Source organism: Salminus brasiliensis, chromosome 2 (assembly GCF_030463535.1).
Source record: "Salminus brasiliensis chromosome 2, fSalBra1.hap2, whole genome shotgun sequence".
In the NCBI taxonomy this organism is placed as follows: Eukaryota; Metazoa; Chordata; class Actinopteri; order Characiformes; family Bryconidae; genus Salminus; species Salminus brasiliensis.
In genome coordinates, this window is record NC_132879.1 from 40,167,888 (window position 1) to 40,184,610 (window position 16,723).

Sequence of the window (16,723 nt, forward strand, 5' to 3'; positions counted from 1 at the left end):
AAAATGTTTGGGACAAGACGCTGTATCTTGGCTCCAAAATGAGGAACACAGTGTAAAAGTCCTGGTTCTCAACGACTGAATACGGACACAAATTCTTGGTAATAAAAGCTGTGAAATGTTTGTAATTGTTTCACTCTTTCCGAGATGGGTGGAAGCTTTGACACTCTCTCTGAGGACCACTGAGCAAGCATCAAAGCTTCCACCCAACTTACAAAGAAAAAAAAAAAGCAACATTCTGTCAACGTTATAAATTAACATTTAGGGAAAGTAAAAAAAATAAATAAAATAAAAATAAAAAAAATCACATTTTGAATCAATTCAGAATTGTTCCTGTCCACATAGAATGTACTCTAAGAATCACTCCCCACCCACTCCTAGTAGACAGCATGTGCACAAGACGGAATGAGGAAGAGACAACCGGAGTGAGAGTGAGAAGCAGCACTGCTCAGAGTTGGGCTTTTCTCTCAATCATGAGAAATTCTCTACATTCAATCAGAACAGGGCCTCCTCTATACGTACCCCAGTGCACAGAGGCAGAAAGGTGACTGTGCCATAATAATTTCTGCAAAGTAGTACTACAAGCCAAAAGAGCTTTGCACATTGTTTCAGGAAAAGGCTGTAAAAGGCAAAACCAGGCAGGAAAACAAATGTTAGACTAAGTTCTAGCTTTCAGGCCTGGTTTGTGATGCCTTACGCTTCAAAGCAAACCTAGCATACATAATGGAAAGCGCAAGCACCACTTAAAGCCGAAACCTCAAGAATGAGTGTACCCCAGTGACGAGTTATGCTGGCTTGTAATGACTGATGGTCCTTAAAGCACGCTGTTAAACACAGTAAATAAACAGAGAACGCCACTACATGATTAGCCTTGAAGTGTGTACATTCACAGTTCCCAGTTTACCAATAGGCTGTCTCTTTTGGCTGAAGACATGGATGTCCATGGGTGAGAAGATATTGGAGTGGATCTCACGACGCTCTTCCCCAGTCTGCTTTTGGCACGAGTGGATTGAGTGTGTGTTCCAGTCTGTCCAGAAAAGTGTGTCCTCGTACAGAGTCAGAGCAAAAGGGTGCGGGAGCGAGCCCTTCACCACCACCTCTCTGAGAGTAAACAAACATCACAGTAAAAAATAAGCATGTGAGTAAGCAATCATACATCAACACTCAACACTGAGAACTATCCACCACCTGGGGTGGAATTCAATATATAAAAGAAGTCTAGTTCAGAAAAAGTCTGTGGCTTTGATTAAAGTCCTAGTCATGTCAATTGAGTCTACTTACTCAGTTTACATAGACATTTAAAAAAAAAAGAAAAAAAAAGAAAAAAAAAAAGGGAAATGTACACACAGATACACCTTTATCACTGCTGTCGACAAAAACCTTGTAATAAAAAAAAAGATTAACCTTTAATTGGGAGTCCATGTAAAAAGCTGATGTTTAAATTAAGAATTATAGCAAATTAACATCCTTCCTTCATTGATTCATTTGTATTAGAGAAGCACAGATTCCACTTTTCTTGGCTGATTCAGATTTTCTATTTTAACATATGACTAGCTGATTCCAATTCTTTCTTTATAAGAATTATAATGACATCAAACACACATTTTTGTATACAACCTTTTATTGGCCCATTGTTTAAAAAAAGACAAATGTAGCATCCAGCCTAACCCAGCCCTTTATCTCTAGTATGTATGTAAAGAACAAGAGAATTTGCAGTGACTACAGCTGCCAAGACAGTAATTCCAAAATCACCACAATACCCATTATTCAATGCACTCAAAACTTTTAACCCCATGGTTCCCAAACCCTGCATATAACCTTAGAAAAACTGACAGATAAAGGTCACAAAATAATAGGTTGAAATTGTTTTATTAACTGCATCAAGCTTTGCAGTATTTAATCAGTTTTGCTTGCTTAAGTCAGAGTTGTACTGCAAGTCAGTCCTCATCTCAAGACATTATTTGTGCTATAAAAAAAAAAAAAAAAAAAAAAAAAAAAAAAAACATGAACAAAGATAAGACATTGCTCACCTTCCTGTGCCATCCAGGTTCGAGCGGTGAATGAAGTTGAACTTGGCGTCAGCCCAGTATAGTTTCTGCTGGCTGTAGTCCAAAGTGAGCCCATTGGGCCAGTAGATGTCAGTGTCGATGATAATGGCTCGATTTGTGCCATCCATACCTGCTCTCTCAATCTTTGGGATCTCACCCCAGTCTGTCCAGTACATATACCTATTGAAAGAAAGAAAAGGAAAAAAAAAGTCTAAATTTACTAAGCAAAAAGCTTACACTCCTCCTATTCTGTGTGCACCTGGCACCCTCCAGCACATCCTGAGAGCAAAAAGGCCTGTTATTATCTTTGCTTTTTTGAATCCATGACCCTCTTTCAATCTGCATGGAACATGCTTTCCGGTCTCACATTATTTCATCATCTGTGACTTCAGGCAACATAATTAGTAGAGGCTAATATGAATCTTTTACAATTTTATTTATATATAGGTCAAGTTTCAGCTCAAACATGCAGTTGGAAAATGGTTAAAAAAAACTGATTGGCCTGATCACCTTCTTCTAAACTAAATGTTCTTGTTCACGTACACTTAAAAGATCACAATTTATTCAGTTTATAAACTGCCACCATGATTCTCTAAAAATCTAAAATGTCTGCTTTATCCAAATGAACAAGGCATGTTGCATAACATACATACATCGAGCTTCAGGCGTTAAAATAAGATAAAAGCCAGAACTTGTTTATTTTCTGTTGTTTCAAATCCAAAAGGTGAGAACAGTGAGAGAAAGAACAATAAAAGGAAAAATGAGCTTCTCTCTACACATCAGTTTGCTCTTAATATGAATAAAGATTCAAAGAGTATGAGTTCACGCTGCCACTTACAAGTTCACGCTGCCTGTGACAAAAACTACAACACAGAAACCGAAGCTGATTCTGGTTGCGCATCCCTTCTTTGTACATTTTATTGTTCTGATTAAAATATATATATATTATAATCCATGATTTCATAGGCATAGTCATGCCTGTAAAAAGGTTAGTATTAATGCCAATACTGGATCCAGCTCTCCATGTTGAAAGTTAAAACAAGCATTACTGTGCAAGTTGCCAAAAAGTCATTGCAGATTAGCCAAGAAAGCAAATTTTGATCAAGTATTTTTAATAAATTAGTTTCACAGAGTAGTCATAAAAGGTCAGAACCCTTCCCCAGGCACAATGCTGTCCATTCTCCCTCACTTTATCTTCCACGCTATTCTTAACAAAAAGGCCAAAAGACAAATTATTGCCAGTGTTCACCACAATGCACATGCAGGCCAATAAAGCACAAATGTCAGTAAAGCAGACCGCTGTCCTTTAAGCATGCAGAGTAAAGCAAAACATTGCGAAACTAAGCCAGCAAACCTTTATTTTTTAGTTCGGCAAGAGCTGAAAATAAGTAACTAAAAATTTTCTTTTCCCCCGGTCACCACAGGCAAGAGGCCGAAAAGAGTATTGATGAACCATTACTTTTCTTCCTGCTACAATTTTCTGGCAGTAGGTCACCACATTCATCACCAGTGATCACACAGCTGAGAAAATACAACCCAGTGGCTTGGTGGGGTGGAGCAAAAATGGGTTGCGGTGGGGGTGGGGTGTATGCATGTTTTTGTGTGTGTGTGTGTGTGTGTGTGTGTGTGTGTGTGTGTGTGTGTGTGTGTGTGTGTGTGTGTTCGTTCATATTCACACAGTGGTTTGGCTGGTCTGCTCCTAAAAGACAAAAAAAAAAAAAAAAAAAAAAAAAAAAAAAAAATCGATCAAACAGTTGAGGGGGAAAAGGTGGCACAAGTGGCAGCTGACTAACAATCCATAACATATTCTAGAGCGTTCTATGCATGAACTTGGCATTTTGCCACATCTCTCCTCTACCGAAAGCAAGTCTAGACATTGCATGTGTGTGTGTGTGCGTGCACACTAGCGAGCCTATGCGGGAGATGGCTCTCTATATACGAGCCACAGAAGCCATCCTGGAAGCACCCAACAACAGAGCATAAGGGCATGGTTCATGCCTCAATAATATGAATGACACAGGACAACGCTCACATGAGCGTTTTCTCACAGCAGGTGTGAAGCAAGAAAACCAAGACTGAGACAACAGGCATGTATGGGCTGGTTGGGTAGTAGAATTAGCTTATTTATAGGGAATAGCATTTTGTCTACCACAGAACACGCTCAAGCGTGGTTTAAACTGTAAACTAGTGTTGGAAAAACAGTAAAATTATTATTATAACCATTTATATTTTTCACCTTATGTCATCATTATTTAGCCCAACTCTGACAGGTAACTGCATCCCAGTTTGAATAAATCACAATAGGGATGTCCCGAACATTTTTATGTAATGGGCATCGGTCATTTCAATCCCAATTCAGTTCTGATTCTTTGCCTCAACGCCGCTGTTTAGAGCACCCTCTGGTGTCCTCACGATGCCATTAGCGGATATTATTGTCTAGTTCTGGGGGGAGCAGTGTGGAACTATTTACCGATAAACATGGAAACAGAATATCTGAAACTATAAGACTATTGCGGAAATAGTGGATAGTGGAAAGCAGATATCAGTCCAGAGTGTGTACCACTCGACACACAATCAGGTTTTACACACCCCTTTACAACCCTAGATTTTAACTTCTAAATGAAACACGCTTATATTGTGAGCTCATTAATAAATCTGATTTTTCTGATGAACACGTTCTGCTGACTGGCTGGCTTTTCTAATCCCAAAGGCACAGCAGACATCACATACAACTGCATTTGAAATTAGTCTAGCCCCATTGCAAATTAGGTTTATTATCACCATTTACACACTTTCAGTTATTTGCAATAAACACGAATACAACAACACAATGAAGCTTTTAATAACTACAGCGGTTTAAGCTTTGTTTAACGCTTCATGACAAGTGCCTTTAGTACTTGGTAGAGCACATTTTTGCTGTTATAAACTGCTGCAACTGTGATGCATAGCCAGACACCAGCTTCTGGCAGCATTCCTGAGAAAACTCAGCCAGGTACTCATGGGCAATGGCTTAATATCTTTAGGTTTGCGTGCTGCAACATTATTTTCCAAATCTCACTAAAGATTTTCTATGAGTTTCAAGTTAGGCGACTGTGATGACCACTCTAAAATGTCTTCCACTGTGCAGCCTTAGTGCCTGCAGCTACCAAATCTTGCAGCAGGTCTTTTGGAGTCACTTGATGTTTTTTTTTTACCACAGGCATCCTCAAGTATCTGGTGGCAGCTGGTGATGGCTTCCTCTCTCTGCCACATCCAGGTAACTCTGCTTCCAACTGTATGTCAATTTTCTTCAAAGTGAACAGATGTGCGATTCTGCATTAACTGCAGTGCCACTCGATTCAAGTTGCTAAATACTGCAGGTGTAAATGGTACATTTGAACTTAGGAAAAGGTCACGGCATTAGTTGGTTGATTTCACTGATTGATATTGGAAATGCATGTTAGTTTGTTTTTTAGGATGTGATGGTATTCCAGATGTGGTTTCTAGGTGGTTATTATGAAGTTTCTAAGTGGTTCCTATAGCTTTGCTAAAGTGTTGCTAAATGGCAACATGATTGCTATGGCATTTCAGGCAGTTGCCATGATGTTGCTTACTTGGTGCTAGGGTTTTGCTAGGTTGCTAGGCAGTTGCTACAGTGTCTTGAGCCCCTTTTTGACATGTACAATAACCCAGAACCTTTCTGGACATTACCAAGAGGAGTATGTGTGAATGCAAATAACAATAATTTGCACCAGACATTACAAGGACTTTATCCTGTCGACCCCCTTGTACAAAGTGTAGGTGATGTCTAAGTGAGCCCATGTGTAAACAGAGCAGGTCCTTTTCTGCAGAATTCACAGTGGCTCATCTGACAGTGACATACCTCATGCACATACCACACTGGTGCTGCCCCTTGCCTAAACCACACGGACAACCTCCTGTATAGTATCCCATCTGTGCATCCCATCAAAATGCTGTATTCACCTTATTTTCCACGACAACAATGGGGAGAATCTTTGTTTACTTCGTGTTAGAACCTCCAGTACAACAGCAGATCCGTCAATATAGATTACAATGACAACAATAATAAACACACAATGAGTAGAAGAGTATACTTAGTTAAAGGGTGCTACCATTACAGTAGGGATTTTGATATTCAGCACAAATACTTCTGAAATTCTAAGATACGAATTTCAATACCACAAAAAAAAAAATAATAAACTTTTTTGTGACGCATGTTGATGAGGAACTGTCTGAATTCATTTGTGTTTCTAAAACTACTCTGTCCACTTTATAGTCTGTCCCTATATACTGAAATAATAATGAGCGTAGGTATCCATTCCAGTCACAGCCTTAGGTGTTCTGAAAAGCACTCAACCCATTATGGCCAGCATGTCAACTAGTTGGCAACTCTTTTAATTGAGAACCTGCTTGTGAGGCCCTTAGGTTAGCTCTTAAGGCCGTTGCAGACCGGATGCGCCAGGCAATGAAGCGCCGAAGTGAGAGAACCAAGCAAGCTCCTGTTCAAGTTCAAACTGACTTCAAACTCAAGACAGAAAAGCAAGATAGAAGGTTAATAAGCTGTATCCTGTGAGCCTGTTCCAAGTGAAAGGTTTCTCGTAAGATTCTTTTGGATTTAAATAAATAAATAATTTGTGCGTGTGTGTGTGTGTGTATGTATATATATATATATATATAAAATTATTATACAATATATAATTATATACTGGTTCACATTTTTGGGCACAGCATGTCATGTGACCCTTCTGATACAATATTTATATGAAATGCACTTTGGCTGGTTATGAAATGGAGGAATCATATATATCAATAAAGTATAATAATTAAATGATTTTAGTACAATGATTACTACTTAAACTACTGAAATTAAATGAAACTACAAAATGTAGGACTATATCTGACTGAACCTTATTTACATTAGAAATGAGTAAAAGAAACACATATAATGACATAATGCTGAGCTGCCATATAGATTTGTGGAATACGGAGACAGACAGCACACATTTATTTATGTTTCAAAAATAAAAAATAAATAAATAAATAACCTTTAGTCTTCTACCAGCTTTTTAGTCCAATGCATGTAAACAAATAAATACTAAACAATTGTGATTTAGATTATGAAATATTTCAGATGAAAAAGCAAAGGTTTGCCCTCAGTCTCTTTTTCCTACATAACAAATCAACTATGTCTAAAACCTAGCCATTGCCTATATAAATCACAAGGCAGATGTGTGGTCATACTCGGGTTGCAAAATTCTGGGTATTTTGAAAGCTGGGAAATTTTCATTACACTCTTTGGCTCTCTTACATACTCACACGTTAGTCTAATGAAATGTTGCCATTTGTAAAGACCAGGGCACGCGGACTCAACAAACACTAAAACTTAAATGCAGGCTTAGTGTGTCATACCTGTGTGTGACTATGGGGAGTCTAAAGCATTTTCTATTATGTTCTCCCTAAATCATGTAGATTTGTTTACATCATTAGGTTTAATGTAAACACTCTAAACAACTGGAAAAACTAGCATGTCAGAGTTTGCTTAGCTCAGTGCGCTCTGGCTTTTAGTCCTGATAATCAAGTGAGAGCCTCACTGCATGTATGAGTAAGTAAACTCCATCTCATGCAGCGAGGCCAGGCTGTATCCCGGCTCCTCCAGAGGAGGATCAAACGGGTGGCACACGTATGAGCCAGACACCCACCGAGACCCATTAACACGCACATGCACTCCCAGCCCACACAGCAACTGCCTGCTGGAGTTCTTTCTCTCTCGCTCGCTCATACACTTTCACATATTTCTTTTACTATCCACCCACCAATTATTTTATTTATTTATTTAATTTTTTTAGGGGTACTGGGTTGGAGGAAGGCTGACATCCAATGTAGGATGCCAGTGCAGCTTGGCTACTATTCGGAGTAAATGTGCGCCAACAAACTATAAGATAAAAAAATAAAGGCCTTCAATGGCTGCTTCTGGCTGGCTTTGGATAAAGAGAAACAAAAAGGAGAAGGGGGGCATTTAATAGTAAAGAGGCCTGTAAAAGGAGAAGAAAATGGGTGTGTGGTAATGAAAGCATTATCTTGCTGTTAACAGTCATGCCATCTTGCTGCACTTAAAACAACAAATAGAGTAGAGGTGGGGGGCAAAGCCGTGCCAAAACCGCAAGTGGTGATTTTGTCATGACAATTCAGGGACTGGGAACACACATACACACCTCACCCAGTCCCAACACATCATGGGTACAAAGCCCATAATGTTAATTATATATTTATTTTGTACCAAACCAAAGTTAATTTGAAAACAAATAAAATAAATAAATGCAACAATCAGCCACATTAATTACACAAAAAGGTGATAAATTAGAAAAAATTATTTACTAATAAATAACTTTAAAAAGCTTTAAAAAACAAAACAAAAACAAACACCACCACAACAACAACGAACACTGGTGTCCATTGCCATAGTATTAAGGATTCAAGTGAACAGGAAATTAACTGTCAAAGTTTAACCACAATATTACAGAACAGAGTTTTACTACCGCTGTTGTCCCTCACCACTTACTGAGGCCATACACATTTGTAGCTTGTACTTCAATGCAAAACAGGCAGACCTTTTTTCTCACAACATGCATCATGTCCATTGTAAAACAAGCACTGCAGCATCAGAACACTATTCTGATACACACGGAGAGTCCATCACTTAGCCCATTAAAGTGATTATTAGAACACAGTAGAACAAAGCATTCATGACTCAAAAAACATGATCTCTTCTTAACAGCGTGTTTTGTGACTTTAGGAGAGCCCATTAAAAGGTGAATGTCGACTTAGTTAAAACATGGTTTTATTTTTTCTTTGTTTTCTTTATTTAGGATAGTTCAACTACAAGTCCATTTAAATGTATCTGATGTGCTCTCAGAGTGCTGATGTCCTGTTAAAGCATAATATTCCTTCTCATAATATAATCACTTTTTGTCAAACATTTTGGCACAATATTAAATACATATGATAAAAACTGACTTCATGAACATGAACAAGCAATTTTATGAGGTGGGGAGCTGTTGCATTTATAATTTTTCCAAGGTAATCAACCAGACTCCACACACACAGATGGTCATTGTAATGGGCTAAAAAGTGCATTTATGAAGCATGTTTACATGTATGAGAGTTGAGCTGCTTGCTTCGCTTCTAGCCTGCCAACATTTTCTCAAGACTTAAGATGCAGACACGGCAGCCTCAGGTGGTCGCGCTTTATGACAGCGAAATAAAATCTGAAAGGCTCTCTAATGGTTCTGTAATTGGCAACAACATAGTGGTCAAAACTTGACTGCAGTGTTTTAAAGGACTTCAGGTGACTGGATTAATAATTAGACATGCAGATAAAATGCCAATCTCCACAGCAGCGCACAAGATTATGATCATAAAGGGATCAGCCTTGATATCACAGCAGATATCTGAACCCTTTAATCAGGCATGCAACAGTCCAATCGCAACCCACAAATTATAACCTATATTTTGTTCATGGTGTCAGCTTTTATTTCTGGGCAATGCAAACTAAGGATGTCAAAATATGGTATTCACTACCAATACCACCTGAGACTACAGTACAGGATATATGGCAACATGGATACAGGATATGTACAGGACACAACTCTCTTTAGTCAGTTGCATCACTCTGGAGTCTGCAACAGGCTGTGTTTAGTGTGCTCTCTTTCAAATATACCATGGTTTGATTTAAATAAAATGAATGAATAGATTAATGGTGGAGGGCCTTTCATCTGCATGCTAGCGGAATGAGATGCAAATCTGATCCTCTCTTCTGAGATGGGGAAATTAGAGAGAAGTGACAAGGTGAATGCACTGGGGTGTGGTGATGTCAGAGAGTCTATGATTTTTATCAATGGGAACTCCCCTTTCTCATCCTGTTTTAGGCAGATGCTTGTTCTCCACACAAACAATCTAGTCAAAATCTGTGTACAAATCTAATTGCTGCCACTACTATAACAATGCATATTTCATTAAACCGTTTTTATTTGTATACGTCTTCAATGTATGCTCATTTTTAAAACTGTCTTTTCAATACTAGAACATTAAGAGAATCAATATGCAACCTGGTCTCATCTTTCCAAACTATGCCCAGGTAGAACACTAATGACCAACCACTAGGGAAGTAATGCAGTGTTCAGCTCAGAGCTGTTGACTAGCACGACCACTGCAGTGTTTGGTCATGTTCCTTGTAAGTGTGTGTGCGCAAACACACCGGGGAAGGTTAGAGCAGGCTACCACAAAGGTGTGTTTAGTTACCCATCAGGCTTTTGTCTGCCCTGCTGAGGGGAAAAAGCCATACTCCGGTTACATTCACGCTCATCTGGTTCCTACAAGCAGTCTGCTGCACGTAACGAGAGCCTCACTGCACTGCTCACAGCTCAGGTGAATCACCACCAAGCTCATGAGAGACCAAAAAATGGCTCATGTAGATTTTCTGCACCTTTACACTTATGATTGAATTTCAACTGCAAAATAGTGTTTAACGTAACATTTTCGAACTGAATATGGAGGCGTATCACAGGCATTCTATGGAATAGCACAAGACAAACACCATGGGTGGCTGTTCTGAATGTTTCCTCTGCTCCATAGGACAAATGATAGTTTTGTATTGCTTTAGGGCTGATAAACCTTCATGATCACACAAGAGAAGCAGACCTTTATGATGCCCTAAAGTAGATATTGAGTAAGAGTGCCCATTGCTACTGATGGAGCACCATTAATGACTGGTGCAATGATTGCAGCGCAAGATCACAATCCTGATCTGAGATCATACCACTGGTTAATCCACCAGTTCTACGTCTTAGTACTAAGATGTACTCCGAGTCTAGTTCTCAGATGTACTCAGGCAACAGAAAGTTAACTTGTAAACTATTTGAAAAGACTCATCTGCACTGCAAGACTGCTTGCTATGCACATTCTTGACAGAAGTCAGGACAATATTTGATGATTTGCTCCTATATAATGTGGTTAGCTGGCTCAGCAAATGCAGGGTACTAGAATGTTTTTGGGCCATTTAGGAAGAGCTGCACATATTTCTGTCTAAGCAAAAGACAGCAGAAGCTCAATGGTTTGTGGAGAAAATGGAAGCGATTGCATTTTTGGCTGAAGTCTCATCTCTTTTAAATGACTTAAAATTCCAAGGCAGACACAAAGAGAATAAAAAAAGAATTGGCCATAGCCTCACACAGCTGGTCAAGATAGGCCAAATACCACTTGCTTAAAGTTTTAGATCATGCAGAAGATTGTTAGGGCATGAGTTAGAAGCAGCAAGAGATTGAGGCATGGGGGGGAAACTCAGTGAATGGCTTTTGTTAGGCTACAGCTAGCTGCTGATTTCGATCTACACCAACAAAGGAGGATATACCCGTCTCTCCTCTCAATAGAGGTGCAGAAAAACAGACATACTGAAGAAAATTATATCCTCGCACATAGTTCTTGATCCTGGTCTGTACCTGCAGAATATGGGCTGGACACAAGTTGTCCCGAAACAATGATCCGGTAAGTTCATCCTTTAAAGAATTTCAATTGCAATTTCTAAAAATATGCACACAAAAGAACAAAAAGTATCTACAGTCACTAAAACACGGATGTACACAGCTTCCAATCCCTGACTGCTTAACATGCAGTACTGCTGAAATAATGAGAGTTGCCTTTGTGTTTCAAGCAGTCATGGGAGTGTTGGTCCTGACCTCAGTCCATTCACCAGGTCTCTGGCTGCAGATCTACTTAGATATGGTGTCAAGCATTCTTCAGCCGTCCACACCGGACAAGTCACTGCTGACTTTCCATGCAAGCACAATTAAACTGTGACTACACAAAAATCACAATTACAATTCCTTGATTACTTTTACCATGATTCAATTATCATATCTAAACATACACCCTATTACTCATGTTTAACTCTTAAAGCTGTACTTAGAAAACAAAACCTTGCTCACTCACCCTCTACCCGGATCCAAAGCAATTGCTCTTGGCTGATCGAGGCCTTGCCAGAACAAGACTTTCCGAAACGATCCATCAAACTCCGCCACTTCTATCCGGTTGGTTTCTGAGTCCGTCCAGTAAAGCTTGTTTCCCAGCCAGTCGCAAGCCAGGCCATCAGGAGAGGCCAGGCCGGACACCACAGTGGTCTGGACGCCACTGGGGCCGGAGCCATTAAGGACGGTACTCTTGATGGCCTCCTCACTCACGTCGCTCCAGTAGATCAATCCCTGTGCGTAAATAAAATCCACAGCAGCTGCGTCCTCCAGGCCACTCACCACCACCGTGGCATTCCCGCGCCCATGAGCTGCGTCCACCAGCCGCAGGTCACGCCGGTTTGCATACAGTAGGAGCGGTGCAGCTGAGAGAGACAGAGAGAGAGAGAGAGAGAGAAAGGGGGGGAGAGAGAGAGGGGGAGAAAGAGAGGGAGAGGAGGTAAGTCCATAGAAACACACCAGCCAAGTAGCCATCACCTGCCTGACATACAATGCAGTATAATTAAAATTCAAGTAGCTTTGTTTCTGAAAATGCTGCCAAAAAGTTTACTTGCAATGAAATGCTTTTTTCCCCCTTTTCAAAAATGATGATTGTAATCAAGACTAAGCAGGCTGAGCAATTGAGCTGCACCATCACTAGGCTCTCAGAACAACAATTCAACAGCCAGTACTAGACCTAAACCCAATTTGGGAAACAGGCCCTTAAAGTTTAAAAAAGGAATCTATAAGTGCACAAACAGCAGAGGACAAAGTTTTGTGCTTTTAAACAAAAATCAGCAGAACACCCAGTTCTTAGTATATAAAGCTGGGGTTACAGTTTTTTAAAAATCAGATTTTTGGCCTTCCAATCGCAATTCAGGATATAATCAAACAATCACAATCTAGTAGCATATACTGGTCAGCAACTTAATCTGAACAGGTCCCATCAATTGCCAATTGTCAAACAATAAAAAGTTCAGTTTCAGGCAGCTTCTTATTTTAATTCTACATTCCACCTTGAATGATGCAACAGCTACCTTCTAGCAGTGGTATGTCCGATACTGAGGCACCATTTAAGGTGCAAAAGAAATGTGAATAAGAAGCTTGCCTTGTACATAGGTTAGCCTTCAATATGTGCTGTGCTACTAACATCCAATTCCATCTGCATCCCTTTGGTACAAACTCTGCTAACCTCATCTGCCCACCCACAACCTCACACAAATGCATTTTTCTTTCGTTTTGGGTGAGAGCAAATGGTGGCTTGAATATGCATGTCCAAGGTAAGATGAGGCATGTGTGTTTTGGGGTGTGTTCGGTTAAATTCTATTTAACTACAATTTGAAGTTGTGTAGTGTATGATCCTTAGTGCACTGAACATTTGTCAGTAAGTGCGAGATACCCAGACTTTTTATAATCTGCTACGACTTTAAAAGTCCTGTGGTGTACCCTAGACTTGTAAGAGAGGGAATCAGACTAAGCTACTTTCCTGAAAATTTAAACTTAACTACAGATTTCTGGCATTTGTTCACAACCTGAGAGAAACAGTATCTGAAATGAAAGAAGCAAGGACTGATACAGCAGAGTAATATTACAGGATTTTACATGATTGTGACTCAGGTTACGCTGTTACACAGTTCTCATGAGCAGTGTCGTTCATGCTCCAACACAGTCACATAGTGCAGTAGCTGATGTGTCATGCAAGAGATGACGGACACCATTCTTCCGATTACAACTCCATTAAATTGGGAACAAGAAAGGATAAGATTAATAAAGGTTAAGGATTGGTCACCTCAATCATTTTTTTCCTACAAGCAGAACTTTATTGCATTATAAAAACAAAAACTTTAAACACCTGCTTACTGTAACCACTACTTACCAAAGTCTTATGGCATGCACTTGGCATTCACCTAAATCAACAGTTGTGAAGACATTTCACAGTTACACAGGACTCACGCGCCAATACAAATCAGAGCCCAAGAGGACCTCGATCATCGAAACAGGACTACCTTCTCAATCACACTGAGCATAAAGTAAACAGAGGGTGGGACTCAAGCCAAGTCAGGTCTGGTATTCTGTTTTTCAGATTTCAAGTCAGCAAACAAGAAAGAAAACACTTAAGATAAAATTATTTTGCTATAAAGTAATTTGTGGCTGAAGTCACTGCTAATTTGCTGTCTTTTCCAGAGTTCTAAGAGCACACACAAAGTTTTAGCTTATTTGTGGCTGTTACCAGGGTCTTAGCACTAAAGCCACCTTCCCCCAGCTCTGTCTCTTACCTCTGCAGGGTTTTGGCACAGATTCAAACCCCAATTTGACACATCGACCACTGCACACCAGTGGATCACTTTGGAGGGCAACCTCAAGCTCCCAGTCTCTGACTGGCTGGCTGTTTTTTTACATGGGAAATTTCCTTTTCCAAATATTTATAAACTTGCAGAACACCAGGACAACTCACTGAAGTCCATCCAACACCCTTCACTCACTCGCCAAGTGTAAATACAGGGAGTATTGCATTTTTTGGACACTTGATACTTGGCTTTTGATAAAAATCAACTTTTTGTAGCCCCTCTTAGCACATTTGTAAACCTTTTTTTTTAGGTTTCTGGAAGTCAAGACTTTCACATGAAGGCAGTCTGGCCTCTCCACCATATTTTTTACTTGAGAGCTTGAGTCAGCCACAGGCAAAAACAAAAAGTATGAGTACTGAACACACTTTAAACGCATCTAGTTACCACTAAATCTTATAAACTAAGATCAGCATACCATAATTGCAGAGACTGACCACAGTACTTACTTACAGTACTTACAAGACTTACTTTTAGAGGTTAATACTTCAAATCACAACATGGTCATCAACTCCTCCACATAAAATTCCTAAAATGCTACTATATTGTTTTTCGTTTTGTTTTTGTTTGTTGTTGTTTTTTTTTTTGGGGGGGGGGGGGGGGGGCGTGCATATTTACACGTTTCATTGGAAGATTAAGGGTTAAGTTTAAGTGGCCTAAAAAGTCAATTTCCTTAATCCCTTAAAGCAGACTGGACCACCAGGTAATAACTTCTAGAACCTCATACGTAAATGGTCAGTAGTTTGAATATAAATGGTGCTGGCAAGTTTGGGAAAGCCACGCCATCCCTCAAACATCACTGATGTGCAAGATCCTGAGAGTTTCACTACTAAGCCTTACCGTTAGCAAACACCAGCTCAGATTTAGCCTTAAGACAACAAACTTCCATTTCTCATTACAGATACAAAAAGGCACTGGCTTACTGTAATTTAATCTCATTTCAGAACGACCATCGTTTTAGACTCCAGCCCGATCTTACAAGTAGCGAGGTGCTTTAGCCAATGTTAGCAGCACAACAACCAGTTTAGCAACAACAGCACAAGCAGAACGGCTAACTAGCCACTTCGATCCAGGAGCAGATCACTAACAAAAACGTTTCACTATTTTGTGGAAACCGTGTCTAGTTTGTGTTTTTGGTAAAAATCGCAATTTCTGACGTTTGAAAGAAACAAAAAAAGACTGCAACCTTGGCTAACGCTACACGCAAACACATTAACCACAGCACATAGGCTAGTGGCAAAAGCTGCGTTTGCTGCTAGCTGGAGTGGAGCGGAGCTCGGTTTATCATCCAGATACTACAGGAATACTTCAAACCACACTGCTGTAAACGAACAAAACCGAACAGCACGAGACTCTCTCGGTTATGCGTTGCCAGTTAGCAAGGGAAACAAAACACACCCCAATATCAGACCACTCAAAGACGTCCCAAAAAGAAAATACGACGCCAGTCCAAACTCACCCCGTATTTGCAAACAGAAACTACACAAAAAGATACTCCGTAGCACGGCGCCCATCTTTTCCGCCCGTTTTCTCGCCACTGCTCCTTTTTGCTGCTTTTTTTTCAGCGCGGAACTCTCATCGCTGTGTATCCCCCCTTGCGCACAAGTTAGTGTGAGCTTACGATTGGAGACTTTCGGTAGTAAATGCTATAAAGCGTCCGCGTTTTTTCTCCGCTCCATTCTTTCTTTCCTCGTTCAGGCTTCAGCGGCGCTGCGATTTCTCTTCCCTCACACCTCCCCCCCACCCCCCACCAAAGGGAGAGGGGGGAAAAAAAAAAAAAAAAAAAAAAAAAAAAAATCCTGCCGCCGCAGCGCCTCTCGAGCCGTGTCCTTCCGCCAGCAGGAAATGCCCCCTCAAATCTTTCGACCGCTGTCTATTGTTTGTACTGGAGTGTCCCGAGGCACATAGGTCCTTCAGCTTCAAAAACACGCACTGGACCTCGGCAGCCCGCCTGTGCTGTGGCATTTCAACAAACGTGAAGGGACCGAACGTTCACCTTGCTTATTTTAAAACATGGTTAACGCATTCCGACGGGACTAGTTTTCACGGAATGATCGGTGATTCGGCACACACGTATACACATCTGCGAGTCTGCGAGTCACTTCTTCACACTGGTTTCGAGGGAGACACTTGGGGAACATCCTCATTTACCACTCCAAAAGAGCCTCTTCGTCGCGTGTTAAGGAAAGGTTGTGCAATAAAGCAGCGGGTACCATGAGACGAGCAAACACTACGAAGTGACTTAAGTGGGCTAAAATATTATCTCATATAAGTCAACGTGGGTGGTAAGATAAGACCGTTTCAAGCTACAGAATATTGTTATTGAAATATTGTA

The 16,723-nt window shown here is 40.2% G+C and overlaps 1 protein-coding gene across 1 annotated transcript in view; it reads right to left on the reverse strand.

Moving 5' to 3' along the window:
• Window positions 1-16,121, reverse strand: part of lrp6 (low density lipoprotein receptor-related protein 6) — a 47,409-nt gene extending 31,288 nt beyond the window's left edge. The window contains exons 1-4 of the mRNA XM_072672679.1: window positions 15,848-16,121; window positions 12,030-12,429; window positions 2,028-2,225; window positions 902-1,098 (exon numbers count right to left, since the gene is read on the reverse strand). Of these exons, the coding sequence (XP_072528780.1) occupies window positions 902-1,098; window positions 2,028-2,225; window positions 12,030-12,429; window positions 15,848-15,902 (850 nt within the window). The 5' untranslated portion in view covers window positions 15,903-16,121. The remainder of the gene's footprint in view (window positions 1-901; window positions 1,099-2,027; window positions 2,226-12,029; window positions 12,430-15,847) is intronic.
• Window positions 16,122-16,723: the final 602 nt, after the last annotated feature.